Below are 16,873 nucleotides of genomic sequence, written 5' to 3'. Positions count from 1 at the left end.
TCTCTCTGCTCTTCCTCCTGCACGAGAGTTAACCCACTCTGTTCCTGGCTGCTTTCCTCAGCTGACTGCAAATCTTCACTGGAAGTTGGCTCATTCCTGACACTGCAGCTGACAAACTAACGTGTCACAACACAAAGTTTGGAAAGCTCTTGTTTAGGGCTTCTAAAGCTCTTAATCTGGCCCTGACCCTGTATGTGGTGGTCTCAGCATTTTCAGGGCAGTTGGAGACTGTGCATTGGTGACCTATTCATTTCTAGACCCCATTTAAAGAACAGGACACCAGCTTTAAAGCTCTAGTAGGTTTGGGACCAGGTTATCTGAAGGACTGCCTGTAGCCATTTGAATGTGTCTAGCCCTAGAGATAGGTTTCTCCCATTGAGATATATTGCATCCATGGGCCCATGCCTGTGGGATTCTCTCATTAGGCACTGCACTAGTGGCCCTAGACAATTTTTTTGCACCATAACACTCACTTTTTTCCTCCTAGAAAGTAAGGGGAAATGTCTGTGCGTGTTATGGAGGAAATGCCTATGGGTGGCATGCCTACGGATTTTCCTCCTCTAAAAACTACGTGCGTGTTATGGTCGGGTGCGTGTTATAGAGCGAAAAATATGGTATTTATAATTCGGGGGGAGGGGGAGAATTATACAGTGTCAGCTAAATTCTACATATCTTGTGTACACTTGAAAGAATGTATGGCAAATTTTATTGAATAGACTTGTCTTTGATTTGTACTTCTTTTCTTTTTTCAAAATACCATATATAATAACGTAATGTTGTCAAGCAAATTTAATAAAATAAATAAACAAACAAAAAGCAAAACAAAAAGCAAAACAAAAAATGGCTTCCTAAGACTATTGCCAGGCAATAAAATCTAAGACAGAAGAGAAGTCAAAACCTCATAGAAGGCTCATGAGGCTCTTTAAGGGAAGCACTCATTCGCATTTAGAAATGGAAAACAAATGAATCAATAAATGTCATTCATTGAGGCCCATATTTCATAATTTACGTTTCAGGACAAAATGGCTTCAAATAAATGAAATAAAATCAGCCCATGAGTACTGAATGAAAACGTTAAAACTGATCCAACTTCCCCTTGGTTTTTATTGTTAGAGGGTATGCTACTAAAGTTTCATAATCTGTATTATATTATACACTATATTCACACGCAAGCAGGAAGTATCTTCTGCAGACAATTTGTGTGTTCCTCCATCATTTATTATCTCTGTGGCTTGCTCCTCCAAACGCCAATCTGTGACGTTACTCACTGGCTAAAAATACTGAAAACTGGAAGCAGGCTTATTTCTCATTAAGTAGTTGGATAGAATAGTGCCTCCTTTTCCCCCCTCATATCTTGTCTTCTGGATATGCTAGATATGCTAGATCGGAATCCAGACTAGCTAATGGTCTAACAGGAAGTCAGTATGGCCATTGTATCAGATCTTCCCACTTGGCCATGATGCTCACAGCGTGACCTTTGGCCAGTCACTCCCTCTCAGCGTAATCTACCTCACAGGGTTGTTGTGAGGATAAAATAGGAAGAGAGAAAAATGTCTGTGCCCCCTTGAGATACATGGAGGAAAGCTTAGAATTGGAGATACTGTGTGTGTGTGTATGTGTGTGTGTGTGTGTGTGTGTGTTTCATTGCTTCCCACCCAGAAGTGATAGGTGCAAAATTAAGTAATTAAAATGAAAAGAATCACACACTACTTTCATGCCAATATTTAATTGTGGTTAACATTCACGACTGCTGAAAAGCAGCAGAGATACTTGGTTCAGCCACTGCAAAAGAACTTCACATCATTGAGTGCTGTGTCATCGCCCTTGCCTTGGGGAGACTCCACCTTTGTCTGAATGCCACTAATGAATCCAGTGTAGCAGCGACTGCTCCATGGACCAAAATTACCCCAGGAAAGTCCATGGCCCATCAGCCCAGTACCATCTTGGCAGGTGAACTGGATGTTGTTGGCTGCAGTATCGTCACCTTTGCCCTGAGGTTTTTCCACCCTCAGAGAGAAAGAGACTAGATTGCCACGGGGGCAATACTGAATCCCTGTCCAGGATCCCCACCTGCCAAAGAAGACACTGACCGTTAATTAGAAATGGGACAGGAATCTGCTTGCTCCAAAAGGGATCAGGCCATTACTAGCATTACAGAAGGATGCTCATAGTGTCTCAAAGGCTTTGCATTGTATTCAAAAAGCACCTGCTGCTCCTTCCTTCCCTTCTACCTTCCACTCCTGGTGCAGGGAGAGAAACCCATGATCACAGTCAGGTATTATTGGTGTGTGAGTCTATGAAACTGTTAAATTTCACAGTCTGCAATGAATATTGTTTGACACAACCTAAGATCTTCTGGGTCTGAGATGACCCAGAATAATTATCTGTTTACTGGAAAAGAGGTGGGGAACCTGAAATGGGGAGAAGTATCAGTTTATTGAGGCTCAACTTGTTTTGAGCCACGTAGCTCTTCTGAGGAAACAGAACCCTGAGAGGATGTTAATAGGACATCAGAAGATGCAATGTGGGGGATGGGACTTTGGCCCTCCACTTCTTTCTCAAGAAGAATCAGAAACCAGCAACTAGGGACTGGGCCAGAGGGAGCAGTTGGTCAAATTCAGGGATCTCCTATCAACAGGATCTTGGAGAGGTATGGAATGGTGGGTAAGCGATACTATCTTAGGAAGAGAGGTGGTAGACACTTGACGTTGGTTGCCACTGCTCAAGCACCCCCCAAAAGAGAACTGGGTAGCCATGTTGACTTGCCCTCCTATCTGGTGCTGATCTAACCCAGCCTAACAAATTTCAGTTCAGCCCCTTCAACCATTATCTTCCAAAGAATTGAACAAAGCGGAGAAGAAAGCAAGAAAGCCACTCACGGTCCAACTGAAGACTCAATAACTGAACCATCCGTGCAGTGCAGGCGGATTCCGTTGAGGGCTGTGTCATCACCACGGCCTTGAACTGGCTCTACCTAGAGGGAAAAGAGATGCAGAGAGTGTAATATATTTGAACTGCTGAACTACTGACATCAATCTAGTATATATTTTGGGAAATAGTTTTTCCATTGGTATGCTTTCTATGAGTATGGCCGCCTCTTGAGATATTGTCACTAAACCTGGCCCTAATGGTTCCTGGGGTGAGGGTCTTTGTGGAATTTTGGGTATCAGGCACCATTTTAAATCTAAATGGCAGACCAAAACATGACTTGATAATACCGCATTGCATTTTTTCTGTGTTCCAAAATTTTAATAATTTCCATTCCGTTGAGTAAAAGTAACCCTTTATATAACAGCTACAATCTTGTGATTTCAATTAGTGTTGATATAATAGGTAATTTATAAAGTTTCAAGTGAGGAACTTTAGCTGTAATCGTTATTCTTTCCTGCCTGTGACAATTTTCCCCCATGATGTTTTCCCATCCATATATGGTGTTGTATCCTTTATTCCTGCAACTGTTGGTTGTTCCTGTCATGTCTCGGGAGAAGCTGTTATCTTACAGTTTCCAGAAGTCACTGCTTCGTTTTGTCCTATGATTCAGCTTCCAGTAAACAAGCCGTCTTTGCTGTTTTTCCAGCCTAGGAAGAACGGTCTGAATCCAGAGTGCAGATAGTTAATCCAAAAACTTCTCTTCTTGCAGCTGGCAGACTCCTTTCCTCCCTGCCGCTTATTTATGGCCATTTATCCTTATCTCCTTAACACATTCCTTTGTGGATAATGGAGGTTAGGGAGCATTTGAAAGCAATTCTGGCCATTTGGCCTAGCATCTCCTTAGTTAAGGAAGCAATCGCTGTCCTATTGCTTCCCCACATTTCTTGTTGAGTTCAAAAACTGTGTTCTGGGGAGTGTTCAGAAAAAAACAAAGGAAGGAGAGAGACATCTGATTGTGACAGCAACCCAACAGCAAACCTTACCTTCAGTGAGAAGCCATGAGCATATCCCCGTGGACAAAATTGGATCGTCCCCCAAGTGCCCCATGGTCCTCCATTTGGCACTGTGAGGATAGAATTATAGTTCTTGTCTTCTGCATGGGCAAGGCAGCTGAAGAGGATCAAGAAGAGCATAGTAGTGATGGTGAAGTCCATGGAAAGCAATCTATTCTGAATCAAGGTAGAAAGAGTCCATCGAAGAATAACAGCCTTGAGAATTTATAGCCCAGAGACTTGGGCTGGATAACATCTGGAAAACGCGGAAAAAATCTCAGAAATAATAAACTAGGCAGCACCACTTGTAGATAGATTTGCATGAAATACCTATTGTGTGTCAATATTGGCTATGGAGTTAAGGAAATAGTTTGATTCTAATAAGCTTCTCAGAGTAGCAGTGTATTTGAGTTGGAACCTCTTCAAGCCAAAATAAACCTGCAAAAAGTAAACTATTCTATCTTGATGACGTCCTGCAACTCACTTGGGTACTATATCCATTCCCTTAGAACAGCTACAATGAGAATTCAGGACAGAGGAACTGTCACTAAATGCTGAAGTTAGGAGGTGTGATTGTTCAGTGGAGACAACCAGGAGTGGCCCCATCTTCAGTCACTTAGATGGTGGCAGACTGAATGGCCAGCCAGCCAGCGGATCATGGGGCCACTGTTGTTGCTGGCCAGTGTGTCTTCTCAATCTGCTGCTTGCAAAGTGGCAGTGCAGGTCTCCTTCAGGTCCTCCCACCCCATAATTACAATGAGAAATCAGGTAGGGGAGCAGTAGGATGTCCAAGACTAGCAACCGTTCTTAACTTCTTACATGCTTATATAGTGCAGCCATTTCGAGCCATTGTATATAAACACTTACATAAAGTGGTGACAAAGGCATTCTTCAGGGCGCCCTCACCCACAATGCCTCACTCTGAGGAAGGACCTGACGGAAACCAGCACTGCCACTTTGCAGACAGCAGATTGAGAAGGCACACTGGCCTACTCTTTCCCCCTTCTAAAGGTAGCGCTGAGTGGTGCAGCGGAAGCAGCAGGGATCTCATGCACTGTCTACCGTTCCCAGTGTAGATCATCCACCAAGGTCATTTCAGTTTGTTTGTGTGACTGAAAACAAGTATAATTCAGAAATCCCTGGAGTTGAGTCTTCACCTCTTGGTTGAACGCCTTCTCCCAAAGTGATATATTGAAGATTGGTCCTGCATCAGCCATGGCAGCAGTTCTAGCAGTAGAAGAACAAATGACATGGAAATGGTCAATTCTGGAGTCAATTTGGGTGTACCGTGGATTCTGTAAAAAGGGCATCTACTTTCTCTCCTCCACACCCTTCCCTCTGGCTGCCAGGAGCTGCAGAGCAGATGTCATTAGATGTGTCATGCTGGCTGAATTTACAGGTTTCTGCTTGGTGTGCTAGCAGAGATCGTGCTGAAGCACAAAGGATCAGGGAACCAGGGAGCAGAACATGAACACAAGAGCACGCTCCTCTTCCGTGGTTTCCAGCAACTGGTATTTGGAAACATGGCTGCTTCCAGCTGTGGATCAAATTTAGTGAGATGGAGGTGATGGTGTGGAAGCAATTTTGCTTTATCTGAAAAAAGAAAACGAAAACCAGACTTCTTCTTCTTTTAAATGTTTTATTGATTTTACAAATACCATGTACAAATAAACACAAATTAGTAAAAACATATCTGTATGAGGAGATTCTCTGAATCTCGAGACTTCCCCCCATCCCATCCATGGAGTCTTATTTTAAGTATTTACAACTGCATAGTCATCCGCCATGAATCCTAAAGACTAACTGACATAAGACAACTTTTACAGTGGATAGTACTAGTTTAATATTTGAACAACATCCTCAACAGGAGAGAGGGAGAAATATTATCAATTTCTGGAAAGATAAAAGTATTGCACCATTTTCAGCTGTTGTGAAATATGTTTGCAGAACTTCCTTCCCCACTGAAGGGAAAAAATAATCTTATCAGCAGGATTGCTAAATATTTTTATTACTTTTTGAGTTTTGTAAGCCATAGTGACTTTTCATTTTGGAGCAAGCCTCTTAAAACGGGAAACCATGAGCATGATCAGGCAAATAGGGTAAAGTTAAAGGGTAAAGGGACCCCTGACCATTAGGTCCAGTAGTGGCCGACTCTGGGGTTGTGGTACTCATCTTGCTTTATTGGCCAAGGGAGCCAGTATACAGCTTCTGGGTCATGTGGCCTGCATGACTAAGCCGCTTCTGGCGAACCAGAGCAGCGCACGGAAACGTTGTTTACCTTCCCACCGGAGCGGGACCTATTTATCTACTTGCACTTTGACGTGCTTTCGAACTGCTAGGTTGGCAGGAGCAGGGACCAAGCAACGCTGGCTCACCCCGTCATGGGGATTCGAACCCCCGACCTTCTGATCGGCAAGCCCTAGGCTCCGTGGTTTAACCCACAGCGCCACCTGTGTCCCTTGATCAGGTACATACCAGAGAGTAAATGCTATCGAACTCAGTGGGACCTACTTCTGAGTAGGCATGTAGACAGTATAAGGCACAATTTACAATAAAGGAATAAACACTCCACATGTTCCCTACATAACCACCAGCTGATGAACCATTGCAATTAAATAATTTAAATAATTTAAATAATTTGCCCTTCAAAATGATAGGGAAGGGCAAATACAAAGTGCTTCGTATGTCAGCTTCACCATTTCCCTTCCTTTGGTGTAGGCATTTTATTTTCAGTATAAAACAGGACTTTGTTTTCATAGCTGATTGCGTGCAGCAATGCCCTCTTTGTGTACTCACATTGTGTAAACATCTCTGTTGTTTGCTAGATCCTAGCCTTAGGCAGGTGTGTGTGTGCAAACACACACACACACACATCCCTACACATACAAACACAACACACCTAAGCATCAGGGAGAAGTTGGGGAGTGAAGGGTTGTGTGACGTCATGTGTGTCTCTCGACACTGCACAGGCCAGTGCGCCTACTGGAAGGCTGCACCGGCTTGCATGGCATTGGGAGATGCGTGTGACACCACAAAACCTGTGGGGGCCAGGCCCTCTTCAAAAAAATATTGAGAGGGCCAAAGAAACCTCAGCCCCCTATAGTCAGTGAGCCTGAAGTGCAGTCATATTGCAGGCAGCAGATTCTGAAGGCACACTGGGCCAGGAACAGTCTATGTGGTCAAATGGCTGCTTAATCAGTCAGGGTCATGGCCATGGAGATGGAACAGGGCAGCCCTAAGAGCAGCAGATGGGGTGGTGGCCGTGTAAGATTCACCATCCCTCACCATCTGCCACCTAAGAATTGTAGGTCAGTATGGTTCACGACAGGGCCAGGCCCAGCAGTCACTGCTTGAGGTTCACACATCCTGTCCTCAGCTTTTAGTGACAGTTTCTTCCTCCTTTCACTTATTATAGCAGTTCTAAGGAATAATAATGCCCAAGTGAGCAACACAATGTCACCAAGAGGTCATTTTCTTCTGGTTTACTTTGCCTCAGACCAGTTCCAGCCAAAAAAACCCTTGCAGCTCCGAGAGGTTTAGCAGAATCAAACTGCTTCCTTAATGCCGTAGTCACTACTGACACGTAATGCACATTCAATGCAAATAAACCTACTGGTGGTCTTTTACCTTTTGCAAGTTTTGAAAGTATTTCCTTGTCTCAGGGTATGACCCGGCTCAGACCTCTGGGCTATAAATTCCCAAGGCTGCTTTCTTTCAACTAGCTTCAGAGCAGAGATACCATGGATCTCACTGCCTCACCTGCGTTCTTCTTGATCCTCTGCTGCTGCCTTGGGTCTGTGGAAGCCCGAGACTTTAATTCTATCCTTTCTGTGACAAATGGAGGACCTTGGGGTAGCTGGGGGGTAATCCAGTTTTGCCCTCAGGGATATGCTCATGGCTTCTCCCTGAAGGTAAGGTTTCCTCCAGGGCTGCTGTCACTTTGAAGTTCCTCCCTTTCTTTCTGAACACCTTCTGAAGATGGGGAAACAATAGGGAACTGATGGACTCTTAAGTTTATTAATCCTCTGCTTTATCTAAATTATGGACAATAAAAGGCTGAGTAGCCAGATGGTAATTTGGGCCACCGAGTGAAATATATTAGCAACTTTTTGGATTTTTTGTATGTGGGGGGTGGGGGTGGGATGGATGTTTGGTTGGGCTTGGGGAATTATTTTTTATTTTGATGTTTTTGTAATTTTTACATTTTTTTGTTTGTATTGTTTTATTGGTTTTGTTTGTTTGTTTAAGGTCTTATTTTGTTCTTAGGGGGAGGGGTCAGGGCTGCTGGGGTGTGGGCCCCAGCCCACAAAATGGCTGGGGCATGTTCCACAGGGGGGGATGCACTGGGACAACCGATCTCAGTGATCACGGGTAGGAGGAGGAGTTACGCTAAGACTAGACCATGTCATTACAGAGGGGGCAGGTTTAGTCGTTGTCTGAGGACTATTCCTGCCTCCGGGTCTGGTCCTGACTGGATGGATACTAGAATCAGCAAGGGATACCCACATGACTTGAAGGTGCTGCTGTGCAATGCCAGGTCAATGATTCATAAGACCACTGCCATCCATGACTTGATCATGGATGGAGGACTTGACCTGGCATGTGTAACAGAGACTTGGTTGGATGAAGCAGACGGGCCTGTCCTTGCCGCTGCTTGTCCACCAGGTTTCTCTTACGCACAGCAACCCAGGTCATGTGGGCAGGGAGGGGGGGTTGCAGTGATTTTTAGGAAGTCATTAGTTTGCACCAGGCGTCCTATTGGTAAGACCCAGTTTTTCGAGTGCATGTTCTGGAAGTTGGGCAATAGGGGCAGTACAGGATTCCTTTTGGTGTACCGACCTCCCCGCTGCACCAAGGATTCCCTGCCCGAGCTGCTTCAGGTCGTGGCAGATGTACTCCTGGAGACACCTAGCTTGGTTGTCCTAGGGGATTTTAACATCCATGCCGACACGACCTTACAAGGGGCCGCTTGGGACTTCGTGGAAAGCATGGCCTCCATGGGGCTGTCCCTGAATAAGTCTGGCCCAACCCATAGCCGCGGACATGCCTTGGACCTGGTGTTTACCTCTATGGATGTTGGTGATCTGACACTAAGTAAAAGCGAAACGAAAGAAGTGCCATGGTCAGATCACTTCCTGGTGCAACTGGACTTCTCTGCGACCCATCCCCTCTGCAGGGAGGTGGGACCAATTCGGATGGTCCGCCCCCGCCACTTAATGGATCCAAATGGTTTCCAGAGAGTGGTAGGGGATGCTTTATCCCATGTTGATGGCCTCTCAGCTGATTCCCTGGTGGCCCGCTGGAATGTGGAGTTAACCAGGGCTATTGACTCTTTGGCTCCGAAGCGCCCTCTCCGATTGCATGGAGCCCGGACAGCCCCGTGGTTTTCCACGGATCTGAGGGCAATGAAACAATCGTTGAGACGGCTAGAGCGCCGGTGGTGGATAACTCATTCTGAATCTGACCGGACACAGGTTAGAGCTCAACGTCGAGCCTACCAAGTGGCGATAGCGACGGCGAAGAATTACTTCGCCACCTCTATTGCATCTGCAGAAAACAGCAGCAGGAGACTTTTTCAGGTGGTTCACAATTTAGTGGAACCACCTGTAACATCGGGGCCCAGTACGGGCCACATGTTCTCCTGCAATGGTTTTGCAAAGTTTTTTGCAGATAAAATCGCTCAGATTTGGGAAGAAGTAGACTCCACCGTGGGAGCAGGGCCGGGGCGGGAGAGTGCTAGAGTTCTGTCTAGTCAAGTTGAGTGGGATCAATTCCAATCTGTTACCTCCGAGGATGTGGACAGGCTGCTTGGACGAGTGAAACCAACCACCTGTCTCCTGGATCCTTGCCCATCCTGGCTTATAAAAGGTAGCCGGGAAGGACTGGGCGATGGGCTTCGTGGGGTGGTGTATGCTTCCCTCCGTGAGGGAGCCTTCCCAGACCCGCTGAAAGAGGCGGTTATTAAACCGCTTCTTAAAAAACCATCTTTAGATGCGGCCACGATGGCCAACTATCGCCCAGTCTCAAATCTTCCATTCTTGGGCAAGGTGATTGAGCGAGCGGTTGCCGAACAACTCCAGGCACGCCTGGAAGAAGCGGACCATTTGGATCCCTTCCAGTCGGGATTCAGGCCTCATCATGGGACTGAAACTGCCTTGGTCACACTGGTTGATGATCTCCGGTGGGCTAGGGACAAAGGTGAGAGCTGTTTCCTAGTTCTGCTGGATCTCTCAGTGGCGTTTGATACCATCGACCATAACATCCTTCTGGACCGTCTTCAGGGGCTGGGAGCTGGAGGCACTGTCATACAGTGGTTCCGCTCCTTCCTCCTGGGCCGTGTTCAGAAAGTGGTGGTGGGGGATGAGTGTTCAGACCCCTGGGCTCTCACTTGTGGGGTGCCTCAGGGTTCTGTCCTCTCCCCCATGCTTTTCAACATTTACATGCAGCCGCTGGGAGAGATCATCAGGAGGTTTGGGCTGGGTGTTTTTCAGTATGCGGATGATACCCAGCTCTACCTCTCTTTTAAATCAGAACCAGTGAGGGCGGTGAAGGTCCTGTGTGAGTGTCTGGAGGCGGTTGGAGGATGGATGGCGGCTAACAGATTGAGGTTGAATCCTGACAAGACAGAAGTACTGTTTTTGGGGGACAGGAGGCAGGCAGGTGTGGAGGATTCCCTGGTCCTGAATGGGGTAATTGTGCCCCTGAAGGACCAGGTGCGCAGCCTGGGAGTCATTTTGGACTCACAGCTGTCCATGGAGGCACAGGTCAAATCTGTGTCCAGGGCAGCTGTTTACCAGCTCCATCTGGTACGTAGGCTGAGACCCTATCTGCCTGCGGACTGTCTCGCCAGAGTGGTGCATGCTCTGGTTATCTCCCGCTTGGACTACTGCAATGCACTCTACGTGGGGCTACCTTTGAAGACTCGGAAACTACAACTAATCCAGAATGCGGCAGCTAGACTGGTGACTGGGGGTGGCCGCCGAGACCATATAACACCGGTCTTGAAAGACCTACATTGGCTCCCAGTACGTTTCCGAGCACAATTCAAAGTGTTGGTGCTGACCTTTAAAGCCCTAAACGGCCTCGGTCCAGTATACCTGAAGGAGCGTCTCCACCCCCATCATTCTGCCCGGACGCTGAGGTCCAGCGCCGAGGGCCTTCTGGCGGTTCCCTCATTGCGAGAAGCCAAGCTACAGGGAACCAGGCAGAGGGCCTTCTCTGTAGTGGCGCCCGCCCTGTGGAACGCCCTTCCAGCAGATGTCAAAGCGATAAACAACTACCTGACATTCAGAAGACATCTTAAGGCAGCCCTGTTCAGGGAAGTTTTTAACGTGTGATATTTTACTGTATTTTTGGTTTTTATGGAAGCCGCCCAGAGTGGCTGGGGAGGCCCAGCCAGATGGGCGGGGTATAAATAATAATAAATAATAATAATAATAATAATAATAATAATAATAATAATAATAATAATTATTATTATAACTTATGCAGCGGTGCTATTTTCCTAGAAAAAGAGGTGTCTTGTTCTCTTAGAATGGCAATAGTGCCCACTTGAGAGCTGCCGGAACTGAGTTCTGGTGACTTCTAGCTGGGAAAAAAGCCCTGGTATGCAGGCAGATTATTTGGTGGTGGGGCAGTGCACCCTGTTTCACTGCTTGAGGCAAAAGGGGAAGATCCACTTTGCCCTACTGCTGCCACCACTACCTCAACCACCTACCTTGCCCAAAATCAGTGCCAGTGGTGGAGGTGCTTCTCTGCTGATGGTGGAGGCGGCCAGGCAGATGGGGCACCCATGGGCATGCCACCTGGGGGGGCTTCTGGCACCCGAAGCAGCAGCCTCACACTGCCTAATGACTGGGCTGACTCTGTTTGGTGGGACTGCTTACATGTAGGATGTTTTCCAACATATCTCTAGATATGTTGGACTCCATCTCCCATCAACCCCAGCCAGCATGACAAATGGTCTGGGATGATGGGTGTTGTCATCTAAAAGATCTGAGAGGGATCAAAGTTGGGAAGCCTGCAGTATGGGAAGTGATTGCCAAACTCTATTTTTTTTTTAATCACTCAAGGTTGATAATTATGGCTGAATGAAGTGTGTTTCATCACCCACCCACAAAGAATGGCTGGTGTGATAGCTCAGTTGGTTGGGCATGAGACTCTTAATCTCAGGGTCGTGGGTTCAAGTCCTATGTTGGGCAAATAATTCCTGCATCGCAGGGGGTTGGACTAGATGACCCTTGTTTTCCCTTCCAACTCTGATTCTTTAAAAAAACTATGAACGGAACACAGTAATCAGGTTTTACTTGGTGTAGAATTCTTGAAATTAACACACCTGAGTCGTGTTATTACTATCAATAGGACTGCTCTGTACAAATTTTAATGGAATACTACCCTTTATTTTAAGCCTACGCCCTCCCTCTTAGTCATCTGCCCAGGGAAAGAGCTTTATCTCTATTGCTGCATGGTTAGAAAGGGGTTGCATTCCTATCTCAGGCATGGAAAATCTACCCTGGCCATGGTAATAGTATCCAGGTGAGACTGCAGACTTAAGGGCATGGATAATTCCAGCTGAAAACTGTTGCATCCGTGCCAAGTTAATTGAACTCAGATCTCATTGAACTCATGATTTTGTCAGGCTTTGGGGAATCGGATCCCTCCCCTGGTGGCAGTAAATAAGCAGATCAAACGAAAGGAGCGTTCTTACCAGATAAGTTCTTTAATAATCACAGTGAGAAGCAAAGGGCTGCATATCTCTCTAAATATTGGCGTTGCTCCCAGTAAAGGTTCAACCCCTCTGTCCCCATTAATCTACACCACTCCTACATTGAGTAATCTGAGCTTGTTGCTGTTGCACTTTCTTTTTTATCACTTTCCAAGCCTTTCTAGTCTTAGGCGAAGTGAGGTCAGGAATGCTGTCCAAGGACACTGAATCTGCCAGCTGTCTCTTTCCTGGTGTTTCCTATTCTAGCTGTTCCTCACCCAGTATTTCCAAGCTTTTCCCCTCTGGGCTATGCCCCTCTGCAAACCACTGTTCTAAATCAATACTGTCCTCCTGCCCTTGGGGGCGGACAGATAAATGGGGGGGGCTCCCATCATTCCTCCTCAGTCCAGTCCCTGACAGATTTACTTTGACTTTGACTTTTGCAGTCCTTGGTTTATCTTCTGATTTATCTCAGTCTCTTTGTCTCTTCTCCCACCAGGTAGAGCCAAACCAAGGTGGTGGTGTCAAGGATGATGATACAGCCCTAAATGGAATTCGCCTGCACTGCACTGACAGTTCAGTAATTGAGTCTGCAACTGGACCGTGAGCATCTCTCTGGATTTCATTTCCTTTTGGTTGCAATTTTTGGGAAGGTGTTGGTGGGAGGGGCTGAACTGAAATTTGCTATGCTAGGTTAGACCAGCACGAAGAAACCATATGGTTCACCTTGCTTTTTCTGACCTCTCAAAGGGAACCAACTCTAGCCTTTTGCTGGCTTCCAACTCAACTTTGCAGGACCCCAAAAAATTGATAGCAGGCCTGGTTTTAGAGGTTGGCACTGTTAGGACTTGCCAATCCCTGTATCCCATAGGTGACCCAGTATGGACACCTTGAGCTTACTTTCTTAGCTGCAACTCTTGCTCTCTTTACAAGTTCACTGAACCTCTTTGAGCAAGGGACAGGAGGAAGGACAGGGAGCAGCAGCCTCTGGTTATCTTGCCCTCTCCCTCTTGGTTTGCCATGGGTGTTGGCCTCCGAGAAGAAGGCAAATGAGAGGGCAGTGATGAGACTTAAGGAGGCAAACATCTCAGGCCCAGATGATCTTAGGTTGTGTTAAGCAATAATTATGGGAAATGATACATTAAAGTGATAATTAACTGTTTCACAGACTCAGACAGCTACAATACCTGCTTCTGGGTTCCTGGAGAACTGCTTCTGCCCTCACCGGGAGCAGGGAGTGTTGAGGCAGAAAGGAGGGGCAGAGGCAGCTGCTTTGTGAAATTTTGGGCACAACAATACAGAGCCCTTGAGACTTTGGGTGCATCCTCTTGGAATATTCACATGGACCTGATCCATTTAGGTGTAAGCAGAAGGCTCCTCATGTGTTACTAATTAACACCAGTGTCTTCTTTGGCAGGTGGGGAACCTGGACAGGGATTCACTATTGCCCCCAAAGCAATCTGATCTCTTTCTCTCTGAGAGTGGAAGCACCCCGGGGCAAAGGTGACGATACGGCCGCCAACAACATCCAGTTCACCTGTCAAGATGGAACTGGGCTGATGGGCCAGGGACTTACCTGGGGTAATTTTGGCGCATGGAGCAATCGCTGCTCCTCTGGTTATATCTGTGGGATCCAGACAAAGGTGGAGGGTCTCCAAGGCAAGGATGATGATACAACACTTAATGATGTGAAGTTCTTCTGCTGTGACTGAACTCTATGTGCCTGCGCCCTTTACAGCATATCTCTGCTACTTTTTGGTATTTGTGAAGGTTAACAACAATTAAATATTGTCTTGAGAATTGTGTGTGATTCTTTTGAACAGAATTCTGCACCTATCACTTCTGGATGAGAAGCAATGAAAAATATTAAAGAACTGTTCTTAACCTGAAGCACCACTTTAGCTAATGGTGCCTCCTGCTGCCGCTGCGCCCCTGGAGCATGATTTCTGTTCTCATCCTGTTCCTAACCTGAGGTACTATTTCTGGGTTAGTGGAGTCTGTAACCTGAAGCGTTGTAACCTGAAGGATATGTAACCTGAGGTACCAATGTATTGATTGATATTATCCTTCCTAACTGACACTAGCAAATTTCTTCATATAGCAGAGTACTGTACATTCCCGTATCACACAGCAGAAAGTTGGCTGCAGACTCGTTAGAATCTCTTAAAATAATAAGCAATTCAATCTGGCTTGCCCAGATTGGGATATGTTCCTGGTAAGACCCCTTTAATCCCTCCTAAAAGAATAAAGACACAACAGTCTTATTCATAACTAACAAAAAGAAGTTTACTCATGATCGGATAGAGCACTGTGTGATTCCTGAAGGAAGGCTTTAGGCTTAAAGTTACAGATACATAGAAATAGGTTTACCCCATATGGGAGATAACCCAGGGACTGCAGGCTGAGAGCCAGCAGTGCAGTCCAGGTGAAGCAGGAAGCAGGCAGGACGAAAAGAAGGGAGGTGGCTACATGACTTGGCCTTTTACCAGGTCTGGAAAGGTCATGCCCACCTACTGGTCATATGCAAAGGAAAGGATGCCCCAGCCAGGTGTAACAGGATGTTTAAACTGGCTGGACCAACATTCCCTTGCATGTCCACTCTTGCCAAACAGGTAATGTTGTACTTGACTGCTCCAGTGGATTACATCCCCCTCCACCCCGCATTGGAATATGGGGAAAGAGCAGGGCTGGCTGAGTTGCCCAAACGGCTGTTACCAAGAGGTGTATGTCACAATACTGTACTGGTAAATGTCTTGGTTATATGCAGCAGCCTTTTATGATATATGGTAAAACCACATGGTAAAATCAACCAGCCTTGAGTGTCAGAAGAGGCTCCCACACCAGAAGTTTCAAGGCAGCCCTTCTGCACCAGTAACATAGTCTCTATGGTCAGTGGCTATGACCTCTGTTCACCTGCGTGAGCCAGGCACCCTTAGGCCTCTCCTGCTACTACCATCACCCTGGTCAGATGTGTTGAGCGGTACCAATTGGTGGAACTGAGAAGTGGAGCCGCAACAGCAGCACCTGGTGCCCAAACCCCTCTCCTCCCTGCAGGTCCCAGTGCATCACTGTGAGGGGTTGAGCCATCTCCTTCCCACACACTCACCCTTCTCCACTCCCTTTCCCTGCTTGTAGAATTTGGGACATTGCACAAGGCTGGATTAAGATTTAGGCAAAATAAACACACACTTATCAAGAGAAGGGGGCACCACAGAAATTGTCCTTGGCCAGATTTACCATGGACCATATATTACAGCTGAGGGGAAAAGGCTCCCACAATAAATGGAAGAATTACAGGCATATATACTACCACAAGAGCAGTAAATAACAATAAACTAGTAATATTAGAGATTAATGATATACATCAATACAACAAAATTAGATTCTGGTAATTGGTAAAATGCTACTCGGTCCACCAAGGAAGCATTTGCATGACACACCTACACATTGCAGCTGACAAACTAATGCATCATGATACAAAGTTTGGAAAGCTCTCGTTTAGGGCTTCTAACGGTCTTAATCCAGCCCTGACCCTGCATGACATGATGAAAAGCGGTGATGGCTTAAGGGTTTTTGTGGTGGTCCCAGTATTTTCTGGGCAGACTATGCATCATCATCATCATCATCATCATCATCATCATCATCATCATCATAATTTATTTATACCCCGCCCATCTGGCTGGGTTTCCCCAGCCACTCTGGGCAGCTTCCAACAAAATACTAAAATACAATAACCTATTAAACATTAAAAGCTTCCCTAAACAGGGCTGCCTTCAGATGTCTTCTAAAAGTTTGGTAGTTATTTTTCTCTGGTGGGAGGGCGTACCACAGGGCGGGTGGTGGGACATCTGGTGGGAGGGTGTACCACAGGGCGGGTGGTGGGACATCTGGTGGGAGGGTGTACCACAGGGCGGGTGGTGGGACATCTGGTGGGAGGGTGTACCACAGGGCGGGTGGTGGGACATCTGGTGGGAGGGTGTACCACAGGGCGGGTGTCACTACCAAGAAGGCCCTCTGCCTGGTTCCCTGTAACTTGTCTTCTTGCAGCGAGGGAACTGCCAGAAGGCCCTTGGCACTGGACCTCAGTGTCCGGGCAGAGTGATAGAGGCAGAGATGCTCCTTCAGGTATACTGGACCAAGGCCGTTTAGGGCTTTAAAGCACCAATACTTTGAATTGTGCTCGGAAACATACTGGGAGCCAATGTAGGTCTTTCATTGGTTACCTATTCATTTCTAGACCCCATTT

The 16,873-nt window shown here is 46.5% G+C and overlaps 2 protein-coding genes across 2 annotated transcripts; one reads left to right on the top strand and one right to left on the bottom strand.

Annotated features, from left to right (window-relative positions):
• Positions 1-1,721: 1,721 nt before the first annotated feature.
• On the bottom strand, positions 1,722-4,398 carry LOC128412350 (vitelline membrane outer layer protein 1-like). The gene is made up of 3 exons (XM_053385258.1): positions 3,915-4,398; positions 2,880-2,974; positions 1,722-2,070 (listed from the first exon to the last, which is right to left on the bottom strand). Exons 1-3 carry the CDS (start codon positions 4,083-4,085, stop codon positions 1,776-1,778), a joined length of 561 nt encoding a protein of 186 aa, XP_053241233.1. The 5' UTR covers positions 4,086-4,398; the 3' UTR covers positions 1,722-1,775.
• A 3,195-nt stretch (positions 4,399-7,593) lies between these two features.
• On the top strand, positions 7,594-14,427 carry LOC128412610 (vitelline membrane outer layer protein 1-like). The gene is made up of 3 exons (XM_053385743.1): positions 7,594-7,834; positions 13,127-13,230; positions 14,045-14,427. Exons 1-3 carry the CDS (start codon positions 7,664-7,666, stop codon positions 14,337-14,339), a joined length of 570 nt encoding a protein of 189 aa, XP_053241718.1. The 5' UTR covers positions 7,594-7,663; the 3' UTR covers positions 14,340-14,427.
• Positions 14,428-16,873: the final 2,446 nt, after the last annotated feature.

Source organism: Podarcis raffonei, chromosome 4 (genome assembly GCF_027172205.1).
Source record: "Podarcis raffonei isolate rPodRaf1 chromosome 4, rPodRaf1.pri, whole genome shotgun sequence".
NCBI classification, from domain to species: Eukaryota; Metazoa; Chordata; class Lepidosauria; order Squamata; family Lacertidae; genus Podarcis; species Podarcis raffonei.
The sequence above is the reverse complement of the archived record's forward strand: the minus strand, read 5'-3'. Positions and strand labels throughout refer to the sequence as shown.